This window comes from Hemiscyllium ocellatum, chromosome 37 (genome assembly GCF_020745735.1).
Source record: "Hemiscyllium ocellatum isolate sHemOce1 chromosome 37, sHemOce1.pat.X.cur, whole genome shotgun sequence".
Lineage (NCBI taxonomy): Eukaryota > Metazoa > Chordata > Chondrichthyes > Orectolobiformes > Hemiscylliidae > Hemiscyllium > Hemiscyllium ocellatum.
The window spans coordinates 20,904,253-20,920,160 of NC_083437.1; the positions used below are offsets into that span (position 1 = coordinate 20,904,253).

The following is a 15,908-nucleotide window of genomic DNA, read 5'->3' on the forward strand; positions in this document are numbered from 1 at the left end:
GAACCAGTCCACCATCTGGGAAATTCTGTCCTGAGCACTGAATATCTGGCAAGGTCAAAATTGGGGTGAGGTGAGACATCTGTCGCACCCAAGTAGCTTATTAATTCTCAATGATAAGACAATTTCAAAACAGAGGTTTGATGAATATGATAACAAAAGATAGTTGGTGCCAGTGGGTCAGCAACTCAACATGAAGCAGCATCTTCAGGAGAGTAGGGGAATAAGAAAGCTAAAGTCATCAAAAATGTAAACATATATGTAGAATTCCCAATATTGTTAAAGAATATTTTGCTATATCAGCTCAGTGGTATGAATTTAAACTTTATTAGAGTCATATAATGACACGCAGTGGTCATGACATAGGATGCGATTGCTTTTTTTTCTGCCCCAGAGTGTAAGGGTGAGCACGTTAAGTGGCAACTAACATTTTGCCCTCCACTGGTGAGATAATTCACTGGATCACCTGTAAATCAGCTCATTAAGGCCTTGACACTGGCTCCTATACCTACTGATGCTCCTGCCCAAGTGGAGGCCAGGAGCTTCTGGGTTCCAAGGTCCATCAGGTCGAGGTTACTTGCAGAACATTCAGTGGCAGGAATAAATTCCTTATATCTTCATCTCACAGGTTTGTGTGGAGATGGCATTCAGGGGATCAGTAGCAAGGGCAGGGGTTTGGCTTTTAAAGGCCACACTCCTGCCTCTTCTCTGTGCCTCTGATTGCCCCCAAATTGGAGGAATTGGAGGCTCCCTCTTCAACAAACAGGCAGGTTGCCATGGTTACCCAGTCAACTAGATATCTTTCTTGCCCACCTGCAGAGCAGATGATTGAGGCCCTTAAGTGGCCATTAATTGGTGAGTTGAAAAATTTACCCATGGTCCTCCTTGCCATCTTTCTCACCACCTCCAGGTAGGGAGGCAAATCATATCCATAGTTTTAAAGTGGGGCTCTGGAAAGGACTTCTGTGGGATCCTCAGGTCATCAGATTTCTGTATTAAGTTATTTCTGTTGCTGTATGCTGATGAAAATGTTTCGGGTAGCCATTGTGCGCTTTCCTTTGAGTTAGGAGACTTTGTCCTTCAGAATTGAGCACGGTCCCTATAAAAGAAAATTTGAAAACCACTGTGTCAGTGCCACTCATGGAGATATATAACAATTGTACTGTGATGTCACTGCCATTATGACGTGTCCTCAGTGGAAATATGATTTTATTTCCACTGGTATTTCCTTGCACAAGTGATGCTAATCAAATGGGTAGAATATTTATGCCTATTTTCACCAATTTGACATGATTCCAGTGGAAATAATGAAAACAACCAGAATTGGCTGAGAAAAGGTGCGTAAGAGTGACAAGGGATTGACTCACCACTATCCCCATTGGGAAGCATAAGAAAAAAAATTGTTAACTTAGACTTATTTGTTTTCTTAAAAAAAACATTCTTTGCCCATTCACTCCCTTTATTTCCTGAAATTGCTGACTCTGACTAGCATTTGGCTCCAAAGGTGCATGTTGTTTACCTATTTGGAAAGGGAGAGGCATGGTCACAAATTGTGGTTCTTTCGGAACCAGTGACACAGAAAAGAGCCGGCTGGATGTCTTATATGAATATACAAACATATGAATCAGGAGATGGAGTTGGCCTCCAGCCCCTTAAGCCATCCCTGGATAAAATCATTGCTGATTTGATTGTGGTCTAATCTCCATTTCCTACATATCTGACAATACTAATCAAAATTCTATTTTCATCTTAAAACTATTCAATGACCTTTCCTCCACACTCTCTGGGGAAAGGAATTCCACAGACCTATGACCATTTGAGAGAAAAAACATTTCTTTTTACCCTCATCTTGCAGAGAGATTTTAGAGATGTCAGGATTGTTGTGTGCATTAAACCAGTTTGGTGGAAAAAAGCTAAAGACGTCAACGATGCATCCAAGAGTGGCTGAGGTGATGGTGCAGAAAGGGGAGCTTTATATTAAAGATGTGATGGGAAGTTTAGGAGTAGTGCTGGGGGAAATGTTCAGAAGGACAGGATATTTCCTAGAACCATTTGGTGACAAAATTTTGCAGAACAGGATAAATAGGACATTGGTAGAGTTGAATTCTTGTGAGGCAGAGAGAAGGGCAAAGCATAGATAGAAATAATCATAGATGAACAAGAATCAGTGAAGGAAGGAGTGCCATAACAAACAGATATAACCAATTAAAGAACAGGCAGATGAATGTAGAGGGGAGTGCACCGCTACGACAATTATTGCTGTCCAATGCATTGATAGAGATAGTTCGGTGTGCATAAGGCCAAACTTGGGAGTGTTGCTGTAAGTGTGAATGACTTAAGGAAAGTGAAAGGAATCGGTAGATATACTTCTCAACTAGTTAATCTGAATTGACTTCTATAACGCATAAAACAAACAGAAATAATTTTGCATGTTTTATATAGACACTGATTCAAAGCAAAAGTAAAAGTGGGTTACTGTGTGAAGAAGTGAGAAAATATATCCCAGCTGAAGCATTATATTTGTGGGTGATTTAGTTGATTTAATTTGATTAGCAATGCCCATGTGTACTAGTTTATGAACCAGTGAATGAAATGGCTGCTGTCTTAACTGGCAGAATAATGATAAAATGAAAGATCATTTAGATTTTGACTTGATAATGTTAATTGCCCAGACAGCTAATCAGACATGGAAAAAAAATACCTAAGTGATGGGGTCACTTAAATAACTCCACAGAGGCTGGTAACCCATCACCAAGTCACCCTTTACTTACATATGGAGAGTACTTGACACTGAATCAACTCGCTCAGAGCCAGCTCTCAGCATGAACCAGATATCTAACACTCCTGTTCTTATCTCTCAGCTAGGGCTCCCTGTTTGGACCTGATTAATAGCCCAAAACTGGTTGACCTCTTTACAATCGCTCCATCCCTCAACTTCTGGATCCAAAGACATAGGCCGGTTCTTTTTCCATAGCTCCTCCAGGAATGTTTTAGCACTGGGTCAGGTTCCTCTAACTCTGCCTTTGATATGGGTGGCAGCTCAGCTCTTGCGCCCAGAGTGTCTCGGAAGAAATTCATTCTATCCATCAGGCGACAAAGGCTTCAATGCTTGATGGAGAAGGAAGACCCATGGGTTCTGGAATAGTTGGGAAGACTGTTGAGGAGCGTGCATGTTTTGTTCCCAACCATTTGTGAGTTTGCAGCTTTCACATGGTCCATGTGCTTGTTCAGGACCATTGCACCTACCTGAACTTTATACATCACTGGACTTGGCCTTGCGTCAGCCATGCCTCATGCAGGGCCATTCCTTAAGCTAAACTTTGTCCCCTGAAATAAACTGCCTTTCTTGCTGTCTTCCAATTGATGTAACCTGGTCTTGACTCTGTAGCCAAAGTAGGTCACTTGGGGTCCCTGAGACACACATTTTTCCCATCTGAGGCATACACCAGCTTGAGATAAATGTCTAAGGACTATGTCTAAGATCTCTAAGCGCTCTTTATTGGTCTTCACTGTTATTAGCATGTCATCTAAATAAATGGGGGCCTGGACTTGACCTTGTAAAATGTTCTCCATCATGCACTGAAATTACATAGGCTGACAATACCCAAATGGCAGTCCCATACATTGGTACAGTCCCTAACGGGTATTAATTGAAACATACTTCTGGAATCCTTATTTAACCACAATTGCAAATATGAATGGCACATGTTCAGCTTCGTGAAGGACAACCCCCCTACCAATTTTGTGTATAAATCTTCTATGCGAGGGATTTGCTATTTGCTGATCTACAAAAAGCAGTTTACAGTTCATTTAAAATCCCCATAAAGGCAAATCGATCATCGAGTTACACAATCTGTTGTCCATTCTGAAAACTGGACTGGTTTGATGATTCCTTTGCTTTTCAGCCTTCTGTTTTCTGCTTCTACTTTTGCCCATAAGGCAAATGGCATGGGGTCGGGGGAGCAGAATCATGGAATTTGCTTTCTGGTGAACATGCAAGGTGGCCTTGGCTCCTTTGATAGTTCCTAGACTTCCCTGAAAAATTTCTGGGGGTATTTAATTAGGACTTCTCTCAGCCAATCTCGGTGAATCTTTCTCAACTAATTTTGTCCCATCAAGTTTGGACCCGAGCCTTTTGCTACAATCAGTGGTAACTGAACCAGCTGTTTCTCAACTGGAACCAAAGTTGTACCCTTAAACTGTAAAGGTCCCCAATATACATTCTCAGTCTAGCTGAAGTCTTGCACAAACATAAGGGTTGGAGTCCAGACTGAATTTTGTTAAAGACTGGTTCTGTGATCACCAAAACGACAGCACTGGTATCGACCAGCATTAGAAACAGGTGACCATTTAACCAGATGAGGATAAATAGACAAAGTCTTTTCCCTTAGGCGGGGGTGTCTAGAACTAGAGGTATAGGTTTAGGGTGAGAGGGGAAAGATATAAAAGGGGCAACTTTTTCACGCAGAGGGTGGTACATGTATGGAATGAGCTGCCAGAGGAAGTGGTGGAAGCTGGTGCGATTGCAACATTTATAAGGCATTTGGATGGGTATATGAATAGGAAGGATTCAGAAGGATATGGGCCGGGTGCTGTCAGGTAGGACTAGATTGGGTTGGGATATCTGATCGGCATGGACGGGTTGGACCGAAGGGTCTGTTTCCATGCTGTACATCTTTATGACTCTGAATCTATGTTAATGGACTTTCCAGGATGTGCAGTCTCCTGGATACTGACCCATGTGTTCTTTTACTCCATTCAGGTCAGTTGGGACACTTTTGCTGTCACGAGTCTGCATACTGGCAGCAACTACAATGGCTTACTAGCCCAGATCCTGAAGAAAATTTTAACCGTTTGTCTGAGGCTTGGGTTTTGCTGTGGTCCTGACTGAGAGTCCCTCTGTTCAGGATATGTCATGAGTGAGGCTATGCAATTGCCTCACTCGTCCTGTTCTCCAAGCTCAGTCAGACTGGCAAGGGTATCTACTTCCATTGGGATACCCTGCAACTTATATGCTCCACTTGTCACAATTTCCAGTTGTAATGCCAGTTATAATGCCTGTTCTAATGTCCAATTGGGCTTCAGCTAGTTGGCATTTTTGCATGGTTACATGATTAATCTCACATGGCCTTGAATGGCCTCTCAGCGTCTCATTAAGAGTTAAACCAAAGTTTCATGCCTCTGACAGTTGTCTTAAGCTAGTCAAATATCCTGATATGGATTCCCCTGTTCCCAAATTGCTGAATAAACCCAATAGCATCTCAGAATTAGAGGAGGCTTGGGGTCTTCCTCAAGTAAATGCACCAAGTCTTGAAAGGATTTTGTATCTGGTGCATCAGGGAAAGTTAGGCTCCTAACGATCAAAAAAGCTACGGGTTGACAAGCTATCAGGAGAATTATGTGTTGCTTTTCATCAGCCCCAGTGCCATTTGCTGGAAAAAAATAACGCATTCTTTCCACATCGTGAGCCCAGTCTTTGACGACAGGATTAATTGAGTAAAGCTTCCCAAATAATGGCATGATGCCAGAAACGCTTATCTCGACTCAAAGACAGCTGTCGCGAGAGAATTTCTTCAGGAGTGTGCTTTTCATTCTTCAGAACGGAAATAACGACAAGAGGCTGGTATCCTGTCACCCTTTATTTACACGTGGAGAGTCCTTGACAGTGATCCAACCCTGTCAGAACCAGCTCTCAGAGTGAATAGGATGTCTGACGCTCCTTATCTGTCAGCCAAGGCTCCCCGATTGAACCAGACTCTGAAGACACCATTTAAGATTTGAGGGCAAAATTGAGGGAGTTTACCGCAATGTCTAGATTCTAATGTTTTTTCATTCTCACCTTACTTTGTTACCATACTCACCATGAGCTTTGCCACAGCACAGATGGGAACATTCCACCCCCAGATGTCAGCTAGCCACATTTCTGGCCCACCAGAGAAGCAGGTGGTGAGTAGAGGCTCTTATGTGACCATTAATTGCTGGTGCTTCGAGAAACTCACCCAGCAGAATCAGAGAGAAAGGGATGAGTTTTTACTACACTCGCCCAATTATTGGCACAGTGGCTCAGTAGTTAGCACTGCTACCTCACAGCGCCAGAGACCTAGGTTCAATTCCTGCCTTGGGCAACTGTCTGTGTAGAGTTTGCACATTCTCCTCATGTCTGTGTGAGTTTCCTCCGGGTGCTCCGGTTTCTTCCCACAGTCCAAAGATGTGTAGGTTAGGTGAATTGGCCATGGTAAATTGCCCGTAGTGTTAGGTAAATGTAGGGGAATGGGTCTAGATGGGTTGCTGTTCGGAGGGTCGGTGTGGACTGTTGGGCTGAAGGGCCTGTTTTCACACTGTAGGGAATCTAATCTAATCTAATCTAATTTCCTCTTCTGGCCAACTCTTCCAATGTCTCCGGGAATGGCGGGGGTGGTGGGGTGGTGGGGGGGGGGCACGGGGAGACAATGCTGCCATGGGATACCATACCTGCAGGGGTTGGTGGTTGGCCTCCAATTGAGATAACTTGGTGGCAATTGGTGGCACAGATGGTGGGCATGAGTGTGGTCTTTGAAAGTTGGACCTTGCTTTTGCCTCTGACCCCCATTTCCTGGCATCACCCATCAGAATCAAAAAGAATTTGACTGCTGGAGCCTAGAACAGGAAAGGAAAGCTTATGCTTACCTTATCATGATGTGTTTGAATTAAATGTCTTTGTTGATTTATTTTAAATTGAGTCATGCCTTTTATAACAGCAGGGACATTATATAATTTATATGAAAATTGTATTACGCTCAGACAGTAATATTCTGGGCTTGTACAAAAGGGATGAGTGGTACAACTGTATAACATTAGACTCCCTACAGGCCCTTCGGCCCACCAAGTCCACACCAACCCTCCGAAAGGTAACCCACCCAGACCCATTCCCCTCCCCTATATTTGTCCCTGACTAATGTACCTAACACTATGGGCAATTTAGCATGGCCAATTCACCTGACCTGCACATCTTTGGATTGTGGAAGGAAACCGGAGCATATAGAGGAAACCCACGCAGACACAGGGAGAATGTGCAAACTCCACACAGACAGTTGCCTGAGGCAGGAATCGAACCTGGGCGCTGTGAGGCAGCAGTGCTAACCACCGAGCCACTGTGCCGCCCATAACATAAAAGCTTTCCACGAGTAACTTTTCTAGTTTATCAGCCCTGAACAATGTAAACCATTTGATCGCAATTAAACTCCCAATTTCTTGTAATTGCTCCCTTAAAAAAAAGCTCACAATCTAGCCCCATCATCTCTTGCTGATGCCTAATATGGTCAAAACTGTATGATTGATTACAACTGCATGGCTGTGGTCTCAGTTCATTTTCCTTAATTTTATTTGGGGTTAATGTTTAATGTTAACATTGCAAATTCTTTCCCATGTGTTGGGAATTAAGTAATATTTGAAAAAAGGGGTTGCAACAGGAGTAAGATGATGCCTTACAACAAAGACAGGAAGGCATATTTTAGCAGGCTTGAACCTTGAACTGCAGAGAATATATTATAGGAGATTATAGGAGACTGAGAAATGACCTTATTGAGATTTATGAAATCATGAGAGGCATAGATAAGGTAGATAGCCAACATCTTTTCCCCATGGTAGGGGAGTCTAAAACTAGAGGACATAGGTTTAAGGTGAGAAGTGAGTGATCCAGAGGGGCAACTTTTTCACACTGAAGGTGGTGAGAGAATGGAACGGGCTGCCAACGGTTGGAAGCGAGTACAATTTTGTTAGAAACATTTGGATAGGTACATGGATGGGCTAGGTAAGGAGGGATATGGATCAATTGCAGGCAAACGGGACTGGATTGATTGTGAAAACTGAGGGGCATGGACATGTTGGAGTTGAAGGGCCAGTTTTCATGCTGTAGACCTCTATGATTCTATGACTCTAATCGGGGAACTCATATTCTATAAGATCCACCCAGTTGATATCGTTACAAGTACCATTTTGACACAAGGTCATAGAAGCTTACAGCAGAGAATATGGAATTTAACCCATCATGCCTGTCTCAGTACTTTCTAGATTATTCTAAATTTATTCTGCTAAACTGCATCTTTCTGTGCTTCAAATGTTTATATAATTACCCCATAAAAGACACAGTACAGTAGTTTCTTTCCAAATTACTCCCATGATCAGGATAAGATGATCTGCAAATCATTACAAAATCTTTAAAAGAACCAGTTTCAATATAAGAGGAGCTAATACTGGATAATATTCAAGACAATCTAACTTGATAATAAATAGAAAACTTTTAATAACATACTATGAAGCATCTAGGATAATATCTCAGGAAAGAACTGCCACCTTAATAAGGCCTGATAAGACAATATTGAGTAAGGCAAGTACATAATACAAATTCTACAACAGTACAGAGGGGAGGAAAACAAGGATCTGAATATTTTATAAAGGACTGTCACTTAGATAACAAAGAAGGAACTAAAAATATGATGCTGTAGAAGCTGATGTACAAAGAATAAGAAGTACACCAGTATTACAACAAGAGGTTATCAAAGAAGATTCAAGACTTTTTAAAGATCCAACAGGATTGGTAGTGAGGATGAACTAATTACAAAGACCCCAAGCCCATGGATGCAATAATAAGGTCTTTGTGGCAAGATGTCCGCAACAGGGGAAACCAATGAGAAACCCACTGAAGTAGAGTAGCTTTTCACTTGTCATTTCTATCATATACAACTGATACAGTAAAAATGAGACAGCATTTCTCCAGGACCAAGGGTGCTACATGGACAACACAAACTACACAATTGTACTCGGCGTGAAGTGCAAAACATGCAGAGTTGGGGAGGATCCCTCATTCAAATATTTACTGGTGTGTGCATTATGATGCCCATCAATTTGGTGAGGTTTCCTGTTCCAAGTTTCCATTCTGAAAAATGTTTAATTAAAAAAAATTCTTTTGGGGTCCAGGCTACATTCTTAGCAAGGACCCTGAAGTACTCAGTGCAGATAACAGTAGAGTGGTTTGCTTGTACTTCTACCAACTTACTGGCCTGCTGGTGGATTGGCATATGGAAACTCTTGTGTTACTCCTGACCATGCCCTCTAACATTGATTGAGGTAGTTGTACCTTTACCCTAATTAAGCGCAGTGGAAACAATATTTCTACGTCTCAATAGTGTTTCCAGCCTAATACAAGATCTCCGATGGAAATAATCTGGGCCAAAGACAGTCAAGACCTTACCCAAGGATAGGAATGAAGTCTGATGTATTAACATAACACCCAATCACAACTGAATACAAAGGCTTGGAATCAAATGTACACCTACTATTTCCCATTCAGAAAGATAATGTAAATCAATCAAATTCACAAATGAAACCAAATTAACAAGTGTAGTAGAGTGTAAAGGAATGGCAAAAGAATTAGAGGAGAACCAAGGCAATATTTAGTCTTGGGCAGCACCATGATAAATAAACGCAAGGCCTCTGAAGAAATAAAATGAGGATATACCAAACGAGTGGTGTTAAACTTGCTAAGAGAGAAAAAAAAGAATATGGAGGTGATGTATCCAGCTATTAGCAGTTCACAAAGCAAACAGAACGTGAAGCCTTACTGAAAAATCAGAGGTGAAATAGAGGATAGATGAGTGGAAATAGAAAGATGGATAAATGAGAGATGGTTAAATCAGGAGAAAGTGAGAAATGTGGTGTGAGGACAAGAAATATGGGATTAAGACCATTGTGCTGAAGCTGCATTGTCTTCTGGTCAGGTCACAGCTTGAATATTGTATTCAATTCTGATACAGATTCACAGGAGGAAAATACAAACTAAAAGTGGTGCAGAGAAGATAACTATAAGGCTAATTCAAAGTGGCAAGACTAATAATCCTGAATACTGTTTCAAGGCCATGAGACTATATCAGATAAAGACCATTCAGGCCACTTAAATTTATCCATTGAAACATCTCAAAGGATTTTGTCTTCATTACACTATGTATGAAGAATTTCCTGGTACTTGTTCTAAATGTATCTCTTATTGCTTTGAACTTGGTTTCTTTTGTCTTATTAATTAATTGTAAATTAATTTAAAGTAATATTATGGATATTAACTATATTTCATAACTCTGAAAATATCAGCTCACCAAAACGCCTTTTCAAGATGTGAAGAGAGATTAACATTGTTCTCTGGCTGGTACAAAACTCCAAAGAAATATTCAGATGTATAGTTGGAAAGTTGTAGCTTCATGTTAATGATTAGCTAGATTAGCTAAATTTCCTATTAATGTACAATTTTCTTCTTAATTCACATCCTAGGAGACATTATGAGCTGAATTTAACAGCCACCCACTGCAGTATTTAAAGTTGGGGTCTCAAAATACAGAAGGTGGCCTTCCCATTGTTTCCCCACCACCCAACCCCACTGTCCCAGCCAGGCCCAGAAGACCAGATTTACTTTTGAGTCCTGACTTCAAGACTCTTCTTCCTTGGGAATTTATTGGAGGTTCAATAGTTCCCAGTTCCCAATCATACTGGCCAGCAGCTAACTTGGGTGGGATTTCCTTGCAGATAGTGACAGAAGCCTCATTTTGTTTCAATTAAGGGTGCTCATTGCATAATATCGCTGCATCACAGCTGACTCTGTGGCATATAGGTCTGAAAGAGTCTGAAATTGTTAATACTGAAGGAATGGTATAAACACCTGCCAGTGTGATGATGTGAACATAGGAGGTATAGTTAGTAAGTTTGCAGATGACACCAAAATTGGAGGTGTAGTGGACAGCGAAGAAGGTTACCTCAGATTACACAGGATCTTGAACAGATGGGCCAATGGGCTGAGGAGTGGTAGATGGAGTTTAATTCAGATAAATGCGAGGGCTGCATTTTGGAAAAGCAAATCTTAGCACGACTTATACACTTAATGGTAAGGTCTTAGGGAGTGCTACTGAACAAAGAGACCTTGGAGCGCAGGTGCATAGCTCCTTGAAAGTATAGTCGCAGGTAGATAGGATAGTGAAGACGACATTTGGTATGCTTTCCTTTATTGGTCAGAGTGTTGAGTATAGGAGTTGGGAGGACATGTTGCGGCTGTACAGGACATCGGTTAGGCTACTTTTGGAATATTGCATGCAATTCTGGTCTCCTTCCTATTGGAATGATGTTGTGAAACTTGAAAGGGTTCAGAAAAGATTTACAAGGATGTTGCCAGGTTTGGAGGATTTGAGCTATAATAAGCTGGAACTGTTTTCCCTGGAGCTTCAGAGGCTGAGGGGTGACCTTATAGAGGTTTATAAAATCATGAGCAGCATTGATAGGGTAAACAGACAAAGTCTTTTCCCTGGGGTGGGGGAGTCCAGAACTAGAGGGAACCAGGTTTAGGGAGAGAGGGGAAAGATATAAAAGGGATCTAAGGGGCAACGTTTTCACACAGAGGTTGGTGCATGTATGGAATGGGCTGCCAGAGGAAGTGGTGAAGGCTAGGACAATTGCAACGTTTAAAAGGCATCTGGATGCGTATATTAATAAGGGTTTCGAGGGATATTGGCCAAGTGCTGGCTAATGGGACTAGATTAGGTTGGGATATCTGGTCAGCATGGATGAGTTGGACTGAAGGGTCTGTTTCCATGTTGTGCAACTCTATGACTCTATGACACATAGACTTGTAAGTAGAACAGCTTAGAATCTCAAAGAAGTGAGACCTAACAACCAGGCCTATGCAAGTCTATGTAACAATGTCCATCATGCTAATGTAACGTGTAACAAATTGCTAATATGCAGTGAACAATACCTGCTAACTACAGCAGGCTCTTCTGGTGAGACCATGGAGTGATTTCCCTCTAAAACACTAAATCAAGCAGCCTTCGTTATAAACAGCAGTTCATACAGTGGCAGTGAACTGGCATGTTAGTATGGCGGGTTTCTGAGTCACTGAGCTCATAAACACTTTTTCCATCAGATTGCAGGGAATTAGCACTGCACTATAAATCTGAAAACGCAGGTAATGTTCTGGGGAGCTGGGTTCAAATTCTGCCATGGCAGATAGTGGAATTTGAATTCAATAAAAATCTGGAATTAAATGTCTAACGATAACCATTAAACCATTGTTGATTGTCAGGAGAAACCCATCTGGGTAATGTCCTTTAGCAAAGGAAATCATTCATGGTTACCTGATCAGTTCTACAAGTGACTACAGACCGACATCCACATGGTTGATTCTTAGCTGTGCTCTGGGCATTTATGAATGCTGGCCCAGCCAACAATGCCCACATCCTGCTAATGAATTAAAAGAAACGGTAAAATCCAGCCCTATATTCCACTGTCTGGGTGCTGTATAACTACAATAGTTTGGGATTTTACTTTAAGCCCAATTGCTTCCCATATTTGTGAAAAAGTGTCACAATTTCATTTCTTGTTGGTGATTGCAAAGAGTCTTATAATGAGTTATGTATGATAAATATAGCCTAGATCCCACAGTAGCAGAATTATAGCCAATATGGAAAATACTGGGATTGTTTTTAAGTTACATAGAAATAATAATATATGCCTTTCTTTTTGCAAAACAATCACAGTATTGATGACTTGCTTCCACCCATTTAATTTTAAAGCTTTCCTTTCTTTCCAACATTTGCTTCAAACTAGCAAAATCAATCCCTGACATGTTCTCACTCAATTTTCCTAAAATGCACTTCAGCCCACAGTAGATGATTATCTCTGTGACAGATGCAGCAATCTTCAGTACACCCGTTATACAGTCTTGCAAACTATTTGAAATGAAAATGGAATTTGATAGACAGTACATCCACTTGAGCCAATGTTTCTCCAGCCAAAGTATGAAAGACAACCCTTTTCAGCTTCATAAGCTAAAAGACATTACTTATTTTAACCCAAATGAGATATTATGAAACTAGCTGAACTAGAATATTCATCACAAAGATTAACGTGTGCAGCATTCACTAAAAATGACTAAGTTCATAGTCATTGTGTCAACTAAGCATGGCAGCTCAAGTATATACTTCTCTGGGCTTTTCTTTCAGCATTTTACTTGCCTTTGAATTTTCTTGCCTGTTAAGCTGTTTTACCGTAGTTCTTAACTTGAACACATCAAAACTAACACCTACTGCAATCTGAGTGCCAAACTAATTCAATTGATTAAATTTGCAATTATTCAATCTCTTTATTTGATATAACATAAGCTTATAATGAGAGTCTAAAATAATTAACAGAGATGTGACTAACACTCAAAATAACTTTTTTTAAATTAAAATTATTCTAGACCTGCTCTGCTTAATATCTACAATATGTTTAAATGGGAAAAAGTGAGGACTGCAGATGCTGGAGATCAGAGCTGAAAATGTGTTGCTGGAAAAGCGCAGCAGGTCAGGCAGCATCCAAGGAGCAGGAGAATCGACGTTTCGGGCATAAGCCCTTCTTCCTGAAGAAGTGCTCATGCCGGAAACGTCGATTCTCCTGCTCCTTGGATGCTGCCTGACCTGCTGCACTTTTCCAGCAACACATTTTCAGCTCAATATGTTTAAATGCCCTACATATCTGATTCCTAATTTTAAATCCTACACTAATAATTTTAATTAATAACACATTTATAAAATTCCACATTGCCATCCTATTTGAAATCATCAACATTTACCACAAAGATGGTTGGAAACTTTCCTTTATGGTACCATTGACCTTATAGGATTTGCTTTTAGCTGAACATCAGTTATTTTCATCAAAGCAAATCTCTGCAAAAGGTAATTTATCCAGGAAACATCACTCAGTGATGAAAAGTGGCTTTTATGACAATTGATGCTCTCATGAACATATGGCAAAAAGATTTTCAAAGTTTCTTTTCCAGCTGTGGGAGAGTTGACTCCAACAGCTATATCGCCCAATCACTCTTCAAACCCTCCAGCAATCAGCCTTGCTTTAGCCTTACCAGGATTTTTGTCAGTGCATATCTACCATTGCTTTCCTCCCAACCAATACCGAATACATTCCAAATTCTGTTTGAATATCTAATTTCTTTATTAATAAAAGCAGAAAACATTTGAATAACCTCATCAGGCCCAGGAGCATCAGTGGAGGGAGTAACAGAGTTACATTTTTGAAGATTTTTCTCAGCACCTTCAACATTAGACACATACACTGGAGGTACGAGACGCCTTGTTTACCTCAAATGGATGCTTGGAGTCTGTGTGAAATTTTATAATTAATTCTGATTACTTATGAAGCATGAACAATTTAATTGCTACATTTGGCAAGTATGGTTCTTCACATGACCCTCTTTGATAAGGTACCAAATATCCTGAATTAAATTTGATATCACGTGGAATTACATAATGCCTTGATGCACTCCATGTTTTATCCAAGAACTCAGCAGTGATGAAAGCCCATCTTTTTGCATACAAATTAACAATTTCTACTGTTATCCAGAGCAGGAGCAATATTGCATTAGGCAATTTGAGATTTTGCTCATAGACAAGTTGATGGGTACGATGTCCTCTAATTATTGGGAGTGGATTATTTGCATTGCTCTTATATGTACCTTATCGGGCTTAATTTGTAGTTCTTTCATGGAATGTATGCTCACCAGCATAAATATCTCACTAAAGACGAAGTCAATACCTATAAAATGGCTTATTCCAGCAATTTAACTTGCTCCAGCAATTGCAGCTTCTTTTAATAACCTCAATGAAACTATGAAACAACAATCTTGCATGAACTCTCACCACTGCATAAATTATTCTCATGACACTGTCATGTGTAAATTTGAACCTCTCAGATTTAGGCAGTCTGTCACGTTATAATTATTTGAGACACACCTGATGTACCTATTAATTATTCCTTCAACATTACGGGGAGTCATTGAACATTAGCTCTTCTGTCATCTTCGTTTCTCTCAATTCTCTTTCTCATTCTGTTGCATTTCCTCTCACTCTTGCACTTGTTTATCTCTTTTATATCCTCCTATTTTCCTCTTCATTTCAACATGTGTTTCAATAACAGTTTACACTGTTTTATGTTGTGTCTCAATAGGTTGACAACCTTCAAAAAGCCCAGCCAGCACAGGCACAACAACCCAGTAGTCTGCAAAATAAAATGGATCAGCTGAAACCAGAAAATAAGGTAAATACTGAAAAAGTATGAAGCAAATTTGAGTTTATATGATGTCAGCTAGTTCATAGTCCCTGTTTCCTCCCTTGTAGTCCTGCTGTATGTTATGGTTAAGTTTTACCTATGTTATGGTTAGGTTTCAACAAAGTAGCCAAACTGATGGGCTCAGGGTAGAGGAGGATGGCTGCTGGATTCAGCATGGAGTTGGGTGGCTAGTGTGCTCACATTGGAGATAGGTATTTGGTTAGTTCGGCATGGAATTAAGTGGGATCAACAAAGTGCTATGCTTTTTGAGCGAACTGGCTGTTGGGTTGCTTGTGGCAGACTGAGCTTAGAAAGAGTATATCATTGTGGAATTTTCAAGCTGATTATCCTGGCATGGAGGTGGGATATTTGGTAGGGTTATGGTGGAGTTAGGTTTGCTGATTAACTCAATGTAAAAACGAATGCTGCAAACACCACCTCTAGGTGAGACCAAGAGTGTACGTGCACCAAGAGGAATGCAACATAATTCGAAAGTAACAGAAAGCAGCAGCTATTTTAAACGTTGGCATGCCAGTTTATGCTGTGGGGAAGTATTAGCAGCCCTGGCCCTGGTCTCAGCCTCCTGGGGCCCCTCCACAGGCCAGTAAGGGAGGTGGAGAGGGCTGGTCAGTAAGGTGATAATGGTTCAGGGTGAGTATAGTTCCTGAGGGGCCCTACTCTGCAGTTACCATCAGGGAGAAGAGGCTCGTCTTCGTCAGAGATTTGCTTCCTCCTCACCTCCAGCCCGGTGACATTAGCGGCGCATGCTCAAATGCACCCTGGCATGGTGAAAT

At 40.9% G+C, this 15,908-nt stretch overlaps 1 protein-coding gene across 5 annotated transcripts in view; it reads left to right on the forward strand.

Annotated features, from left to right (window-relative positions):
- The window catches only part of ccdc30 (coiled-coil domain containing 30), a 156,511-nt gene that overhangs the window by 43,512 nt on the left and 97,091 nt on the right, over positions 1-15,908 (forward strand). For all 5 annotated transcript variants that reach the window (XM_060852015.1, XM_060852018.1, XM_060852019.1 and 2 more), the window contains one exon: positions 15,013-15,102. In XM_060852015.1, coding sequence (XP_060707998.1) covers positions 15,013-15,102 — 90 coding nt within the window. The remainder of the gene's footprint in view (positions 1-15,012; positions 15,103-15,908) is intronic.